The 17,208-nt window shown below is 33.6% G+C and overlaps 1 protein-coding gene across 2 annotated transcripts in view; it reads left to right on the top strand.

Annotated features, from left to right (window-relative positions):
* The window catches only part of LOC114344754 (uncharacterized), a 56,433-nt gene that overhangs the window by 24,220 nt on the left and 15,005 nt on the right, over positions 1-17,208 (top strand). For both annotated transcript variants that reach the window (XM_028295578.2, XM_028295579.2), the window contains exon 4: positions 8,073-8,144. In XM_028295578.2, the coding sequence (XP_028151379.1) occupies positions 8,073-8,144 (72 nt within the window). The remainder of the gene's footprint in view (positions 1-8,072; positions 8,145-17,208) is intronic.

Below are 17,208 nucleotides of genomic sequence, written 5' to 3'. Positions count from 1 at the left end.
TTACATATCGCTGGATTTTCATTACTTGTGTCACTTCTAGATTGTACATAGTCAGGGTCACTGTCACTGTCATCGAATGTCAAGTGAACTTTGCTATTTTTCTTTCTAGAATCGTCAGAACTCAATAATTATCCGAAACGCTTCCGCCCATGTTCGCCATTTTGATGTGGCTTGTCATTCTGTCGAGTAGACACTAGAACAAACTTGGCCTATGCAATAGTGTGACCATAGATTTATCGGGCTATCTATTAATGAAGGGCTGAGATAATTTGTTAGTGGCTTGTTATAATATTACTTTAACCAAGAATAACACTAACTCTTTTTGAACTCATGTGTTGCTTGTCATTGTTTCACATTAAGTTCTTTAATGGTTAGGTAAAGAAAAGGGTCAATACTCACAATCTTTTATCCTTTATTGATGTTAAATATTGGCTACCAGTTTCGTGACTTATGTCCCATCATCAGGCCAGAATAAGAGGTCAAATTGTTTGTTGTTAGACAATTATAGACAAATATATAGACAATTACACAAAAACAACAAACTGGCGTTAAAATTAGAAATTAAATAAGTAAACAAACAGCTATAACCTTGGTGAACTATTAAGTGAGTGTTAGTTGACTCTATATGGTATGCATTTGGACAGTTTTACGCTTGTATTATCACGGGTCTGATGAGAGCTGAGTCAAATATTTAACTGATGTTAAGTAAGAGGAGTTTTTTAAAGTACCTACACATATCGGTGCAACCCTGAGTATCTAGAAATAAATTAAATTAAGATTGTACTTAGGTACATGTCAGTTAGAAGTAGGCTTGCAGCTAAGATATGTGAATGCATTTTAAGTCATTATCTCCTCAAGATAGGACTCCTTTCACTGAGATGTTAGGCTAGGGATTTTAGTTAGTTGTGTGTTTTTAAAAATTGAAAAATGTATCACATTATTCTGTGGCAAAATGATATTATAATATGTACTAGTTGATGTGGTTAAGTACACAAAATATAAGTACTTAACAACATCAACTAGTACATATTATGGTATCATTTTGCCACAGAATAGTTTGATGCAATTGTTCAATTTCTAAAAACACACAACTAACTAAAATCCTTAGCCTAATATCTGAGTGAACGTAGTCGTATCTTGAGGAGATGATGACTTGGAATGCATTCACACATCTTAACTGCAAGCCTACTTGTAACTAATATGTACCTAAGTACAATCTTAAGTTAATTTATTTCTAGGTACTCAGGGTTGCACCTATATGTGTAATTTAAAAAACTCCCTTTACTTTAAAACAATTTTATATATTTAACATCAATTAAATGTTTGACTCAGCTCTCATCAGACCTGTGATAATAGGTAGAAGCGTAAAGCCGCATCCTCATTAAGTCGGCATTACACTGTCGGCCAACAAATCGAAAAAGCCTCAGATGTCCACACCAGGTAGGCATAATATTTTTGTCGACAGTCGAAACGAAAATGTGTGACGAAGATGACGCCATTATTGTTTGTGCCGCATTTGTTAATATCACAACCAGAAAACGTAAATCATCGCGTAAAAGAAGATTTTGGGTTCGACCAAGTCTTTAAAGTACAAATCGGTATAGCGGTAGTAATCTGATGGAAGATATGAAAAAGGATAATGTCGATATATTGAACCTTGAATACAGATGTGTACGCTTCAATAAATGCCATCACTTTTCTTTTTCCCATTCCATTTTGTCGACAAGTACAAAACACGAGACTTCTGATGAGGCTGAGACTACGCCGAGCGCACACTGAATTATTTTTACCAATGTCGAAGGTCTAATGCGACTAGTAACGTCCACACTTCGGATTCGACTCGACTACCCTTTGATTTTACCGACAGAGTGTGAAAAACCAGACGACATGTCGAACGACATCTTTTGTCGATTGACAAAGTCGATTGCCGCGTACACACTCAGTCGAAAGTGTCGATAGACAGAGTCGATCCATTCGTCGACGAACATTTGATCGAATGAATTTTTCATCGACAAAGACCCAAAGGGAATAATGGTGGCAAATGACTTACTTACTTTCTAGCCAACGCCCACCCTTATCATATTGGCCATTTGGTGGCGCGCTGACTAGTATAGACGAGCCGTTTCTCGTAGGCGATCTTCATCCTCCTCAGGTGGGTCTGTTATCAGGGCTGGGCACACTGGGAGGTGAGCAGCATCCATCTGGGGCTGATTACATAGTGGACAGTTGTCATTTTCGCGGACGCCAATGCGATGTAGATGGGAGGCCAGGTGGTCATGCCCCGTAGTTGTTCTGAACACGGCTACATTAATGGGTCTCGGCAAGTTGCGAGGGATTGGTGACTGTATTAGGTGGGCCCAAGATTTTCAAGCACTGGCTTGTATTTGCTGCTCTTTTATCTTCGCTTTGATTCCTCTTCTAATGGTGGACTTTGCTGATGTGTACGATTGAAAGCTAGGGGGCTGTGGAAGAGTAGTGCCTTCTTTTGCAAGTTCATCCGCCGCTTCATTCCCTTCAACACCGACATGACAAGGGATCCATTGTAATGTAATCAGTCACCCATTTTCCAGCAAGTTTGATAGCTGGACGCGGCAAGATATTGTTTTAGCACAGTCCGTATATCGATTTGTCGACAGGGCGAGGATTGTGGCTTGGCAGTCGATGAAGAAGGCAACTTTTTGGAGGTGTTGGAAATTCTCAAGATTTTTAGCAGCTTCGTGTATAGTAGCAATTTCGCCGTCGTAGTTAGTGAGAAGGGCACCTAGAGCTATGGAGCCTTTGGAGAACGTTGAGACATATCCTGCTCCTGTTCTTCCCGAGTCCGGCAATGAGGAGCCATCGCAGTAGATGTGGAGCCACTCATGCGCTGGGTACTTGGTGTGTATCGTCTCTAGGACGGATTTCCTTAGAACAATGTCTGACGATACGTGCTTCGGGTCGTTATGGTTTTTAAGACGCAATTCTGTGTTTGGTAGATAGCGGGCCAGTGTAGTTTGCACTGGGAAGGGGGCGGCTTCCGACAGGTCAATATGGTATTTTTCCATGATTTGATTTGCTACTGTAAGCGGAGTGGTTTGTGTTTTAAGACGTGTGGCTGCTTGTCTATATTCGTCCCATTTTTGTGAAAGTATTCGTCTTTAGAAGAAATACCGAAACACTGGCATGAAAGCCATATAATACCTATTCACAAGCAGGGAGACAAACAAATATGTCGGAACTATAGAGAAATATCGTTAATTAATACAACATAAAAGATTTTATCCATAATACTGTTTAGAAGACTAACTCCATACGCAGAGGAAATAATAGGCGACTACCAAAGCGGATTCAGACCGGGAAGGTCGACCATAGACCAGATCTTCGTCCTACACCAGGTGTTGAAAAAAAAACTGGGAATTCAACCGCGATGTGCACCAAGTCTTCGTGGACTTCAAACAAGCTTACGATTCTGTTAGCAGAGAAGCATTGTGGGAGACTATGGTAGAAATGGGAGTACCTGGAAAACTGGTACGATTAGCAAAGGTGAGCACTGAGAACGCTTCCGTACGAATCAGAATTGGCAGCACCACGTCGGAGGAATTCCTCATCGACACCGGACTTAGAAAAGGAGATCCTCTCGCCTCTCTGCTGTTTAACTTCGCACTGGAATATGCAGTATGGAAAGCTCAGCCACAACTGACAAACGGATTTGCCGCCCAAGGATCAAAAATACTATTAGCCTTTGCGGATGACGTGGACACAATTGCACAATCCACCAGAGATGCAAAAGAAGTTTTCACCCTATTCGAGAACGGAGCCAAGGAAGTTGGTCTTAAGATCAACGAGGACAAGACCAAGTACGTGGTGGTTACAAAGAACCCAAGACCAAGGGTTAGACAAAATGTAACAATTAATGAATACAATTTTGAAGTCGTCGAAGAATTTAAGTACCTGGGAGCGATCATAACATCTGAAAATAAATATGAAAAGGACGTGGTAGCCAGGATCATTGCAGGAAACAGGGCATATTACTCATTAAGGACCCTACTTAAATCAAAAATACTCTCAAAACCAGCAAAAATAAGAGTAATAAGACAATAATTCGTCCCACAATAACATATGGAAGCGAAACATGGACTCTGAATCAGCGGGAAACAACAAAATTACTGGTACTTGAAAGAAAGATACTGCGGACTATTTATGGGCCTTGCATAGAAGAGACAACAGGAGAATGGAGAAGAAGACACAATGATGAACTCCAGACAATATATGGAGATGAAAACATATTACGCTACATTAAAGCAAACAGAATACGATGGGCGGGTCACGTGCTAAGATCAAGTGACGAAAGACTTCTAAACGCCACATTCTGGGAAAGGCCCAATGGAAAAAGGTCAGTTGGTCGCCCAAGAAAGAGATGGAAGGACGCAGTAGCCAGTGATCTACGCAAAATGGGAGTACAGCAATGGGAAATAGCTGCTCAGGACCGACAACAATGGAGGAAAATAGTAAACGCGGCCAAGACTCACATAGAGTTGTAAAGCCAAATGATGATGATGATGATTTGTCTTTGCCTTTCCCAGAAGGTTAACGCGTGTTGCTTTTTGCGGCATTGTATTGGTTCAATACCGGTCTGGGCTTCCATTGATGTAAACGGTGTTGATTTTGTAGCGTCGGTGATGACGCGAAGGGCAGTTTTCTGGGCGACTTCAAGCTTGGAGGTGGTGTTTGTACTCGCAGTTATTGTAGCTTCACTCCCATATTCTAATATCGGCCGTATAGGCCGACACAGATTTTGTATATTGCTATCAATACATCTTGCGTGGCGCCCCACTTTGTTGATGTGAGACGTTTGAGCAGTCGAATCTCTTTGTGGCTTTCTCTGCAGTGTCGCCGATTTGAGGTTTCCACGTCATTTTCTTATCTATGTACCTACAATTTTGATAAATGAAGGATTATTGATTTTTATTTTTTTTTTAAGATTTTGTTTCAATTTTCTGCTGTGGTCTATAATGTTGATAAGTATCAATTTAAAAGTACATATTATAAACTCATATATTACATGATATTCACACCCTTCCTTATCTCTGTTTAACCACAGTCACTTAATAGTTCACTAACGGTATACCTGTTTGCTTAATTATTTTTCTAATTTTAACATTAGTTTGTTGTTTTTGTGTAATTGTCTATATTTATGTTCTTAGCTTTTGATTTGTGTTAACACCAAACAATTTGACCTCTTATGCCGTCCGCACATGGAGCGACGCTCGAAGTAATCGACTCGATTCCAATCGCCTAGCTCTCTCCCCGTCACTTAAGTTCCTTCGTTGTGGCATTGAGTTCCGTACACGGAGCGTTTTGGATTGCAAATCTCCTCGTCTTGTACGACTCTCGTTCCGTGCGATCTGAAGCGCACGAGAAAGTTCGAGTGAGACGCACGTTTTCAGTCATATAGGTAGTTTATTTTATTTGTTTCCTTCATTTTTGTTGTTTTTTGCGCTGAATGAAATTTTACTTTTATTTAAAGATCGGTGAACGTTATGTTCGTTGATTGTAGTACCACCTAATAACTTTGTGGAAATATATTGTTTGTAATAATTATAAAATTCTGAAAACATTGAACTTCTGTTTCTAGGTGTTTAATATAAAATTCGTTGGGGAAGTAGAAAAATGTCCTCAGTATAATGCTCACTGAATTCAAATTATAATAAAAATGTAACAATACCGTACTTTTCATAGATCGAAATAGTCATTTTGGTTGATATATAAAAAATGCGTTCTTCTTAGTTGGAAGATGTGAGCAAACTGAATCGACAAGTGTGCGGAGAGCAATCGCTTGTGCCGCAGGGTTCGTACAAGACGCGCGAACTTCAAAACGTGTCTTCAATCGACCCATGTGCGGACGGCCTTAGGCGGTCCGCACATGGGGCGACGCTCGAACTACTCGACTCGATTCCAGTCACGTAGGTTTCTCCTCGCCAGTAAAGTTTATTCGTTGTGGTATATTGAGGTCCGTACACGAAGCGTTTAGGATTGCAAATCTCCTCGTCTTGTACGACTCTCGTCGCTGGCGATCCGTAGTGCGCGAGAAAGTTCGAGTGAGACGCACGTTTCCAGTCATAATAGGTAGTTTATTTTATTTGTTTCCTTCGTTTTTTGTTGTTTTTTGCGCTGAATGAAATTTTACTTTTATTTAAAGATCGGTGCATGTTATGTTCGTTGATTGTAGTACTACCTACTAACTTTGTGGAAATATATTGTTTGTAATATAAAATTCTGAAAATATTGAACTTTTGTTTCTAGGTGTTTATTATAAAATTTGTTGGGGAAATAGAACCTTCAATTGTATAATGCTCATTGTATACAAATGATACTAAAAATGTAACAATGCCGTACTTTTACAGATCTAAATAGTCGTTTGGCTTGATAAATAAAAATGAGTTCTTCTTAGTTGGAAGATGTAAGCAAACTGAGTCGACTAGTGTGCGGAGAGCAATCGCTTGTGCCGCAGGGTTCGTACAAGACGAGCAAGACGCGCGAACTTCGAGACGTGTCTTCAATCGACCCATGTGCGGACGGCCTTATAATGGTCCCGAAACCGGTAGCCAATTTTTTAACAACAATAAAGGATAAGATTGTGAGTATTGACCCATTTCTTTACCTAACCAATGCACTTATGGACTCACACTTGCAACTGTTTCATCATATTTTTTTAATTGTTAGTGAGGAAGGATTCTTATGGGGAGACGGATATTAACAACTAAAAAACAATGTTTCAAAATGATAAGTCCAAAGTACTTAACAAGAAATGATAGAATATGGTTTGTGCTTGAATTTAGGTACTTCATAATTTCAAAAATGATTTTTTCCTTATGTTTTACGTTTTTGAGCCTTCGAAAACGGCATCTTTCGTTCTGTTTTCAATTTTAAATTTTTTATAGCTCAAAAGCGATCAACTTTAGAGAAAAATTACCCAGACCTTTTTTGTTTGGAATGATCCAAAAAATCTGAAATACATAATATCTCTCCCGGTCGAATTTTTTTTTTTTATTTTCAAGGAAAAGTCATTTTTAATTAATAATTAATTATAGTTAGAGCACTATTAGATCGGGCATCTCTTGCTTTTGTAATTGTTAACATGCTAAATTACATATCCAATAATTTTTAACCGATAAACAGCTAGGTAAAGTTCGACCTTATATCTTATCTTAGACTATAGTAATATGTACGTATGTACTAATAGTAGGGGAGGAAAGTATGCTAAATTTGCAGTTACTCGAGCGTTATGGGGACCTATTGAGTTGTGAAGATTAGGCCATAAAACAAAAAAAAAGTTAAGTAAAATTTTCCATAAGTGGGGACTTTCCATTTTTTATTTAATTTTCGATTTTCAACAATCCTTTTTTCCGATTAAAACGCCATCTATCCATAATTCGAAAAAATGTCTCGAATAAAAGTTACTTATTTGTATGTAAGGAATCCAAATCTGCAATAAAAAAATGGGGGCTCCTTTTTAAGATTTTAAAGTAACCCTCCACCCCACCTCTGCGGGGGTCGTGTTTCATGTCATTCGATAGATTTTTCAAAAATATTAAATACGTGTATTTTGCAGTTTTTGCCATTTTAAAATTTATCCCCCACCTCTCTCATTAGGGGGTCGTGTTTAGTATTATTCGATAGATTTTTGAAAAATATTGAACACATATTTTTAAGTTTTTCGATCTTACGTCTATTTCTCGAAATGTTCGCTTTTTTCTTGTGAAACTTTGTGACTCACCCATTTCCTTACCACCCGCTCACACCGTTAGATTTTTGAAATATACGCTGTTTTGCATGTACTTAACTTATCTTATCTTAATCTGACGATTTCAAGTTTTTCTTAGGATGGATTTATATTTTCGGACCCCCTAACAAACTTCCCTGTATTCAGATCCAATATATAGTAGGCGTACATTTACAGGGTACAAGGTTTCTCCCCATGTAATTTTCTGACGCGCTCGAGTAACTGAAAAATTCCCTGCTTGGGATCCCCTACCATAACCATATTGTGGAAAATATTACGTAACACATCTATAATTATTATAATTTGGTAGGTCGAAGTCCATTATGTGGATATTGAAATGCCCAAAAGCACTATAAAAGTGGAACATGATTACCATATCGAGGTAGGTACATTTTATTTTTGGAATAAACATTTTGGACAACAGTTAGTTTGAGGGTAGAAGATAGCTACAAAATATGACGATATTTATTGTTTGGTAGTTTGTCATGTTTTTAGAATAAATCGGGAAAGAGCATGTGGTATATTTATTAATTTATTTATCAACATAGAAACCATAAATTAGCTAAAATAATGAGAAAAATTTTTAATGTTAAAAATTTTTACTAACACTAATAAAACAGTATTCAGGTACATTGATTCCAAACTAATAAAGAAATGGCCATAAAATTAATATCTTCTGGACAACTGTGGGTTCTGACTATATTGCCAAATATCTCCACTAATCTGTCAGGACAATTGCCAAAAAAATGTCTAATAATTAACTGGAATTGATATAAAAACAAACAATAAATATTTATTCGTTTTGTATATTTGAAACGTACAACATACCTATATGCATTATAATTACACTTTTATAAAAAAAGAACTTTTTATAATACCACGTTTTCATTTTTATAGGACACAATACAAAAAAGTATTATAAAAACAATTAGGTATATTTTTCAAATCAACATGTCAATTTAAAATAAAAAGAATTTCCGATGCCAGGAATCGATCCCGAGCCTCCTGGGTGAAAGCCAGCTATCCTAGCCAGTACACTATATTGGATGTAAGATAATATGGAGATAAATATTTGACATACAGTGAGGACGTTTGAGTTGGAATAAATTCCTTTTCTCGAGAACGGGCGACTCTGCAGGTAAATCCCGAAACAGGTCGATTTTTATTTTTAAATTCTAATTTTTTGACATATATGTCATACTAGTGACATGATCCATCTGGGCGTGATGACGTAATCGATTATTTTTTAAATAAGAATAGGGGTCGTGTAATAGCTCATTCGAAAGGTTATTTAATTCGTTATTCACTAATACAAATACTAATATAATTATTTATACAGGGTGCTAAAAATTTTTTATTTTGAATTAAATGATTAAATTAATTGAGACAAAAACAAGAATGTATGTAATTGAATCGGTCATTGCGAGAACAATCTAAATCCATATTGTGGGTAAAGTGACTTTTCGACGCCATGAGGTTTTTAAGATTTAAATCAACCATTCCGCCCAAAAACAACGTCGGGTAAGTACTGTTTGTATGTTTAAATATTGTATGGGAGGTAGGTATGTTTATCGGTCAGTTTGAAAACAACACATGTCCTTTATTTGTGTATTTTGACTATTTCTTGCTGACAATAAAGAAAGTTTTAGTACAAACATTAAAAATCATGGTTCATTTCGAAAAGAACATAAGTTTACCAAATTAAAAACTTGATACCAAAAAACTAAGTAAAATTTAGTTTTTTTTTTCTTGTAAATACATAGGTACATAATATTATATCTAAATTTCTATATATTTTGACTCTTTCTCGCTGAAAATAAAGAAAAACATTTAAAAATGTCCACAAACTTAGAAACTCAATATAAAAAGATATGCAACATTTAGACTTTTTTTGTCTTTCAGAAATATGCGTTTATAACCCATAATAGGTACTTATATAAAATATAGTATTACCTCAGAATATCCCACTAATAATGGAAAAATTTTTAGGTTTCCTGAAAAACGTACACATTGTAACATAATTGTTTTCGCAATGACCGATTTAATTTATTTAATGCAAAATTTTACACATTTTACTGCTGACAGAAAGCAAAAAAAATGTTAATTTGAATAATAAGCATTGCTTTTCGCTTATGAGGCAACAGTAGCGCGCGGAAAACGCGTTCCAAGATTGCGGCTGTAATTTTGAATATTTTGTCGAGATATTTGACACACTTATTCGTAATTATAATAAAGTAAAGGATGGCGGTACCGAGCCCAATTTGACAAATACGTTAGTATGTGGAAATTTACTCTATAACTAAATAAAACATTGCAAAAAGGAGCCTGTACTGCTATTAAGAAAACCAAAAAAATAAAATTTCTTCAATTAAATTTTTTATCCCATGCCTACATTTTCTGTCTTATTTGAACTACTAAAGATCGATTTTCTGTAACAAGAAATCGAACGTGACTGACATGGCAACATTTAGCGTGCCTATGAGTATAATAATTATTGTTTTTGATAGTATAATGTCACTGTCAGTGTCGTATTGCCGACGCACTGTTGCCTCACTGTTTAAAGTTCGCAGAACTTTCGAAAAACCAAAATATCGATGACGGGCTACTGTTTACACGTCCATCAAGTTAGCAGAACAAAGTCAGCAGAACAGTTATTCTTATACCATAATTAAGTGTAAATAAAATGCAAATTTAATGTTCCAAGAAAAAATTTATTGCTCTTTTTAAGTTACCGCATGTTCTGCTAACTTGATAATCAAGCTAGCAGAACAGTAGTTCAAAAATTGTTAATTATTCATAACTGAATGCCAAAGTATTCTGTGAATTAAATGGAAATTTACTTTTCCAAGAAAAAACTTATTGCTTTTTTTTTAACGTTATCGCATGTTCTGCTAACTTGATAATCAAGCTAGCAGAACAGTAGTTCACAAATTGATAAATCATTTATAATTGAATGCCAAAGTATTCTCTGAATTCAATGCAAATTTAATGTTCCAAGAAAAAATTCATTGCTCTTTTTTTTAAGCTATTGCATGTTCTGCTAACTTGATAATCAAGCTAGCAGAACAGTAGTTCAAAAATTGATAAATCATTTATAATTGAATGCCAAAGTATTCTTTGAATTAAATGCAAATTTAATGTTCCAAGAAAAAACTTATTCCTCTATTTTTTAAAAAGTTATCGCATGTCCTGCTAACTTGATTTCAAGCTAGCAGAACAGTAGATCAAAAATTGATAAATCGTTTATAATTGAATACCAGACTATTGTCTGAATTAAATGCAAATTTAATGTTCCAAGAAGAAATTTATTGCTCTATTTTTAAAAAGTTATCGCATGGTCTGCTAAGTTGATTTTAAGCTAGCAGAACAGTAGGTAGTTCAGAAATTGATAAATCATTTATAATTGAATACTACTCTCGACTGAGACACGAGTGACCATTAAATTTTAATCCCTAATTCTTTTAAGCACATGCCAAGCTCTTATTTTTATAGAAACATATAATTTCTTAATAGTAATACCGAAATCCTTTTCTTATTGCCCAGTCGGTGTTAAGTCATTATAAAATTATATTTTTTATTATTATCGAAAACCTTGCAGTCGGAACCATTGAGAATTGATAATAATTGAATTTTGTTGAATTGTCAGAAAGGCGACCTTTACACGTTCAATATTATTAAAGCAATATTGACGAATAATAATGGTATGTACAAAAACTTCAATTGTTCAGTGAAGGAGAATGGATCTAGAGTTTCTAATCGCATCTGCTTTTGGTAATTATTGGTAAAATTCTTAGGGCCGGTTGTTCGAACACTAATCAGCAATGATCACTATCAAATATTTAATTACTGTCACAACTGTCAATGTCAACTTTGGTTGGGTTGCTGAAAACATAATTAATTATAATTATGAGATTAGTTAATCAATTAACATAACAATTATTAACATAATTGATTAACTAATTGCATAATTATTGTAATCAATAATTATGTTTTCAGCAACCCAATAAAAGTTGACATTGACAGTTGTGACAGTAATTAAATATTTTATAATGATCATTTTTGATCAGCTTTCGAACAACCGGCCCTTAGTTTATTAACTTATTAATTAAATTTATTGTTGTAACATTTCATTTGCATTTAATTCAGAGAATACTGTGATATTCAATTATTTGATGATTTATCAATAATTATTGAACTACTGTTCAATGTTAAAGTTGAACTAATGCTAGCTTGAAATCAAGTTGGCAGAATATGCGATAACTTTTTAAAAAAGAGCAATACATTTTTTCTTGAAACATTAAATTTGCGTTTAATTCAGAGAATACTCTGGTCTTCGTCTTTACGTGCCATCTTCGCGAAGGAAGTTGGCTATCATCATGACTATTCTGATCTTAGATGCTGCTGCTCTGAATAGTTCGGTTAATGTCCATCCATACCATCCCCTCAAGTTACGCAACTATGAGATTCTTCTTCCTACACTTCTCTTGCCCTGGATTTTCCCTTGTATAATTAGTTGAAGTATGTTGTATATCTCATTACGCATAACATGCCCTAAGTATTGCAGCTTTCGTGTCTTGATGGTTTCCAATATTTCCGTTCCTTTGTTGACTCTTCCCATGACTTCGTTATTTGTTACAAGCTCGATCCATGATATCGTCAGGATTCTTCTATACACCCACAGTTCAAATGTTTTTAACTTTTTAGTAGTCGACGCGTTAAGTGTCCATGGTCTATCCCGTAAAGCAGAGTACATTTTTTCTTGGAACATTAAAATTGCATTTAATTCAGAGAATACTCTGGTGTTCAATTATAAATAATTTATCAATTTTTGAACTATTGTTCTGTTAACTTGAAATGAAGTTAGCAGAACATGCGATAACTTAAAAAAAAGCAATACATTTTTTCTTGGAACATTAAATTTACATTTATTTCAGAGAATACTCTGGTATTCAATTATAAATGATTTATAAATTTTTGAACTACTGTTCTGCTAGCTTGACTATCAAGTTAGCAGAACATTTAATAACTAAAAAAAAGGGCAATAAATGTTTTCTTTGAACATTAAATTTGCATTTAATTCAGAGAATACTCTGGTATTTAATTATAAATGATTTATCAATTTTTGAACTACTCTTCTGCTAGCTTGATTATCAAGTTAGCAGAACATGCGATAAATTAAAAAAAAAGAGCAATAAATTGTTTTTGGAACATTAAATTTGCATTTAATTAAGAGAATACTTTGACATTCAATTACAAATGATTTATCAATTTTTGAAGTACTGTTCTGCTGCTTGATTATCAAGTTGTCAGAACATGCGATAACTTTTAAAATAAAAAGAACAATAATTTTTTTTCTTGGAACATCAAATTTACATTTAATTCAGAGAATACTCTGGTATTCAATTATAAATGAGTTATCAATTTTTAAACTACTGTTCTGCTAGCTTGATTATCAAGTTAGCAGAACATGCGGTAACTTAAAAAAAAGCAATAAATTTTTTCTTGGAACATTAAATTCTGAGAATACTTTGGCATTCAATTATAAATGATTCATCAATTTTTGAACTACTGTTATGCTAGCTTGATTTTCAAGTTAGCAGAAACATGCGATAACTTAAAAAAAAAGAGCAATAAATTTATTCCTTGAACATTAAGTTTGCATTTTATTTACACTTAATTATGGTATAAGAGTAACTGTCTTCTGCTAACTTTGTTCTGCGAACTTGATGGACGTACTGTTTTCTCTTAAATTAAATGTTCTAAAACTGCTAAGAGGCAGGTGAGTGGCAGCTTTAATGTTTAATTTAAGCTAAAAACAATATTTATTTATCAAATAAACATTTTTTTTCCTTTTGGACAACAGTAAAATTTATTTCGAATTAAATAAATTATATACATTCTTCTTTTTGTCTCAATTAATTTAATTCAGAAAAAGTTTTTTTGGGCACCTCGTACAAATAATAATTATGTTAATGTTTATATTGCTGAATAGAGCATTAGAGATTAGTAATCACGCCCAGATGGATGACGTCACTAGTAGGATATACAGGGTGAGTCACCACTAACGCGACGGAAGATTACAGCGAAATGGTAAAAGATTTGAAAAAAAATTAAATTGAATAGTTTGTAAGTTGATACAAGCTACATTTTAAAATTATTTTGAAATATACAGGGTGTCCCCATAAATGAGGGCGTATCAAAGTTATATTTTTTCTTATGGAACACCCTGTATTTTATTGAATTTTTTAATTGTTCGTAAAAAATAAGGTATAGTTTCATAAGGCTTCCCTATACCTATGTACAGTGTTCTGAGTTATGTTGACTTTTCTTAAAATGTAAAGGTTTAAAAGAAGGCTTATTCTCAAGTTATATACTAAATTATAAAAACATTACTTTTTTACATCTAACTAGTTGGATATTGGTTGAATGTATTCCATGATTAATTATTACACATTTGTCTACAGGGTGTTCAAAATTTACAGTTTTATTAGTGGAGTATACACTGTGTCATATGATTCTTATTTTAAATGGAACACCATGTATATTAATAAATAATTATACTAAACAAATTACCTCTTTCGAATGGTAGATGGATGTCCTACACCTAGGTGTCATAGTTTTTGCGTAATTTACAATTATTTAAATTCTTAATCTCTAAATCGATTTTAAAAAAAGATGTAGTTAATTAATGTCATTTTATGACATTGTCAGTTTATGACAGTACGGTCTGGTAATTATCAAAACTATAAACATCGGTGTATGATATTCAAATTTTTTTTTACTTAAAAATGGCTTTGGCAGAGCCAATTACATTAAAATTTAATTGTTCCTAAAAATGAATAATCACGATATCTTTGAAAGAGTAAGCATGCTACTTTTCATTGGGGAATATTTTTAAAATTGTCTCTTAGCTTCTAAAGTTTACGCTTAAAGGTATCCTGATAGGAGACACCCAAAAAAGGACGTTTTTGAGAGATTTCTCGATAGATTCCGTGCTACTGGTAATGTTGCATAGGTACGAAAAGTTAAATAAAAATAAACCATTTATTTTTAATGACGTCAATGAACTTGATGTCCTGCTTTCTGTTACGGAAAACCCAAATACTAGTACGTGAAAAAGTTCGAGTCAATTGGAAATCAGTCAAATGAGTGTATGTAGAATACATAAGAAAAACCACTATCATCCGTATAAAACTCAACTACACCAGACAGAACAAGAACGTTTAAAACTTCGTTTATAAACTTAAGAATTTGGAGAAGATCCTGATTTTTTTTAAGAATGTATTGTGTACAGGCGAATCTACCTACTTTTCATAATAATCGTCTAGTTAATAGACATAGCTTTCATTTTATTATGATACAGTAAACAAACATTTTACTGTTGATCACCAACATCTATGAAGTGTTAATGTTTGGGACAGTATTCTGAGCGAGTACGTTATCGATCCATATTTTTTTGACGAAAATCTGAATAGAGCAGCTTTTTTAAATTTCTTAAAACAAGTTTTTTGGATCCTTCTTAAAACCTTCCACTTAGCATGCGAACAAACATGTGGCTCCAATTGGACGGAGCTCCTGCTTATTTTTGACGTGATGTTACAAACAACCTCAACATAAAATTTAGAAATAAATGGATAGATAGATTCGGTCCATATATTTGGCCACCTAGGTCACCAGGATTGACCAAGATGCATTTTGTTTAATGGGGTTATTTTAAAAATGTTGTAAATGCTACACTTCCTACCCTACTACTTCAGATGAGATATTTTTATGAAATTAAGAATTTCGAACGCTTTTGCGTCTATAACATCACCTATGTTAAATAATGTAAACAAATCATTTAAAATCGCTTGCTCTATAGACATTTTGAACATGTATTACATAACTGATAATTTTTAGCTTATAGTAAGTTGTGGTTCATTTTGTATTTAGTTATTTTCTTAATATTATTCCTTAATAACGAAAAAATAGCAAATAAAAATATTTCAACATATTTATTTACAACTACACTCTATAACATCTATGCCAAGATGATGGGTTTAAAAATCGAGAGTCACTATAATAGTTATTTATGACATAAGTGTTAAAAGTACACGTTTAAAAATGTACTTTTTAACACGCATATCATACAATATTTTTTCTACAAACGTAATTACAGGACAATATCTACAAAAACTTTTATTTGAACTTGACTGACATTCCATTTTTATATTTTTTTGACATTACATCAAAATTGCATATACGGTCAATACGAACTGCAGTGCCTTAAAAATATTTTAAAGCACTACTGCCTTAAGGGCACCCAAAGTCCCATTTAACGACAATGTTAACATTATGTCACATAGCTCTGCAACCAAATCACTTAGAGACCTAATTTTTATTTTATTATGAAACTACGTGCATTGTTTAGTCCCGCGTAGATTTTTGTAAAGTTAGATTGAAAGAAACATTTATTTTAAATTCTTTTAAAATACTCTTACAAAAAAAACTCAAAAAAGTTTGGATTTTATTTTTATTTTACTTGTTTTTATACATTTTTCAATAAAACTTTACGCGGGACTAGACATTATCTATCTACAACCATTGTAAAAATTTGGACCTTATATCATCTAAGAATCCAGAGATATCTGACATCAAAAGTTAAAAACCTAGTATTCGGGAAATCGCAGAAACATAAAACACTCTAATAGGTTATAAAGCTACTGGTACACGGTAAGCTGAGTGCAGACGTTCAGAAAATAAATAGTTTCGTAACCATGGATATTTTGTACTATAATGTGTTATATATCGTTGAAAAGAGAAGATTTTAGAGAATAATTTTCAATCGTAACGCAAAAAACTTACAAAAAAATAAATTTTCAGACTTTGGGTGCCCTTAAAGTAGCATTTTTAACGCTCGTATGGAGTGCTAAAAATTGCATTTTTAACACGGTTGTAGAAAAATATTTTTAATATCGATGTACCGTTTAAGAAAATTGTAAATTACGCAAAAACCATGACTCCTAGTTATAGAACATATACCATACACCATTCGAAAGAGGAACAACCTGTGTTTAGTGTAATCCTTGATTAATATACATGGTGTTCTAATAAAATAACCATCATATTATACTACATTGAATAATAAAATAATGAAACTGTAAATTTTGAACACCCTGTAAATAAATCTGTAATAATCAAGCATGGAATGCATTAATTATAAGGTAGTTACCAGATCGTATTGTCATAAAATGACATTAATTAACTTCATCTTTTGTTTTAAAATCGATTTACAGATTAAGAATTTAAATAATTGTAAATTACGCAAAAACTATGTAACCTAGGTATAGGACATCCATATACCATTCGAAAGAGGTAAATTTGTTTAGTATAAGTATTTATTAATATACATGGTGTTCCATTTAAAATAAGCATCATATGACACATTGAATACTCCACTAATGATA

This window comes from Diabrotica virgifera, chromosome 2 (genome assembly GCF_917563875.1).
Source record: "Diabrotica virgifera virgifera chromosome 2, PGI_DIABVI_V3a".
Taxonomy (NCBI): domain Eukaryota; kingdom Metazoa; phylum Arthropoda; class Insecta; order Coleoptera; family Chrysomelidae; genus Diabrotica; species Diabrotica virgifera.
The sequence above is the reverse complement of the archived record's forward strand: the minus strand, read 5'-3'. Positions and strand labels throughout refer to the sequence as shown.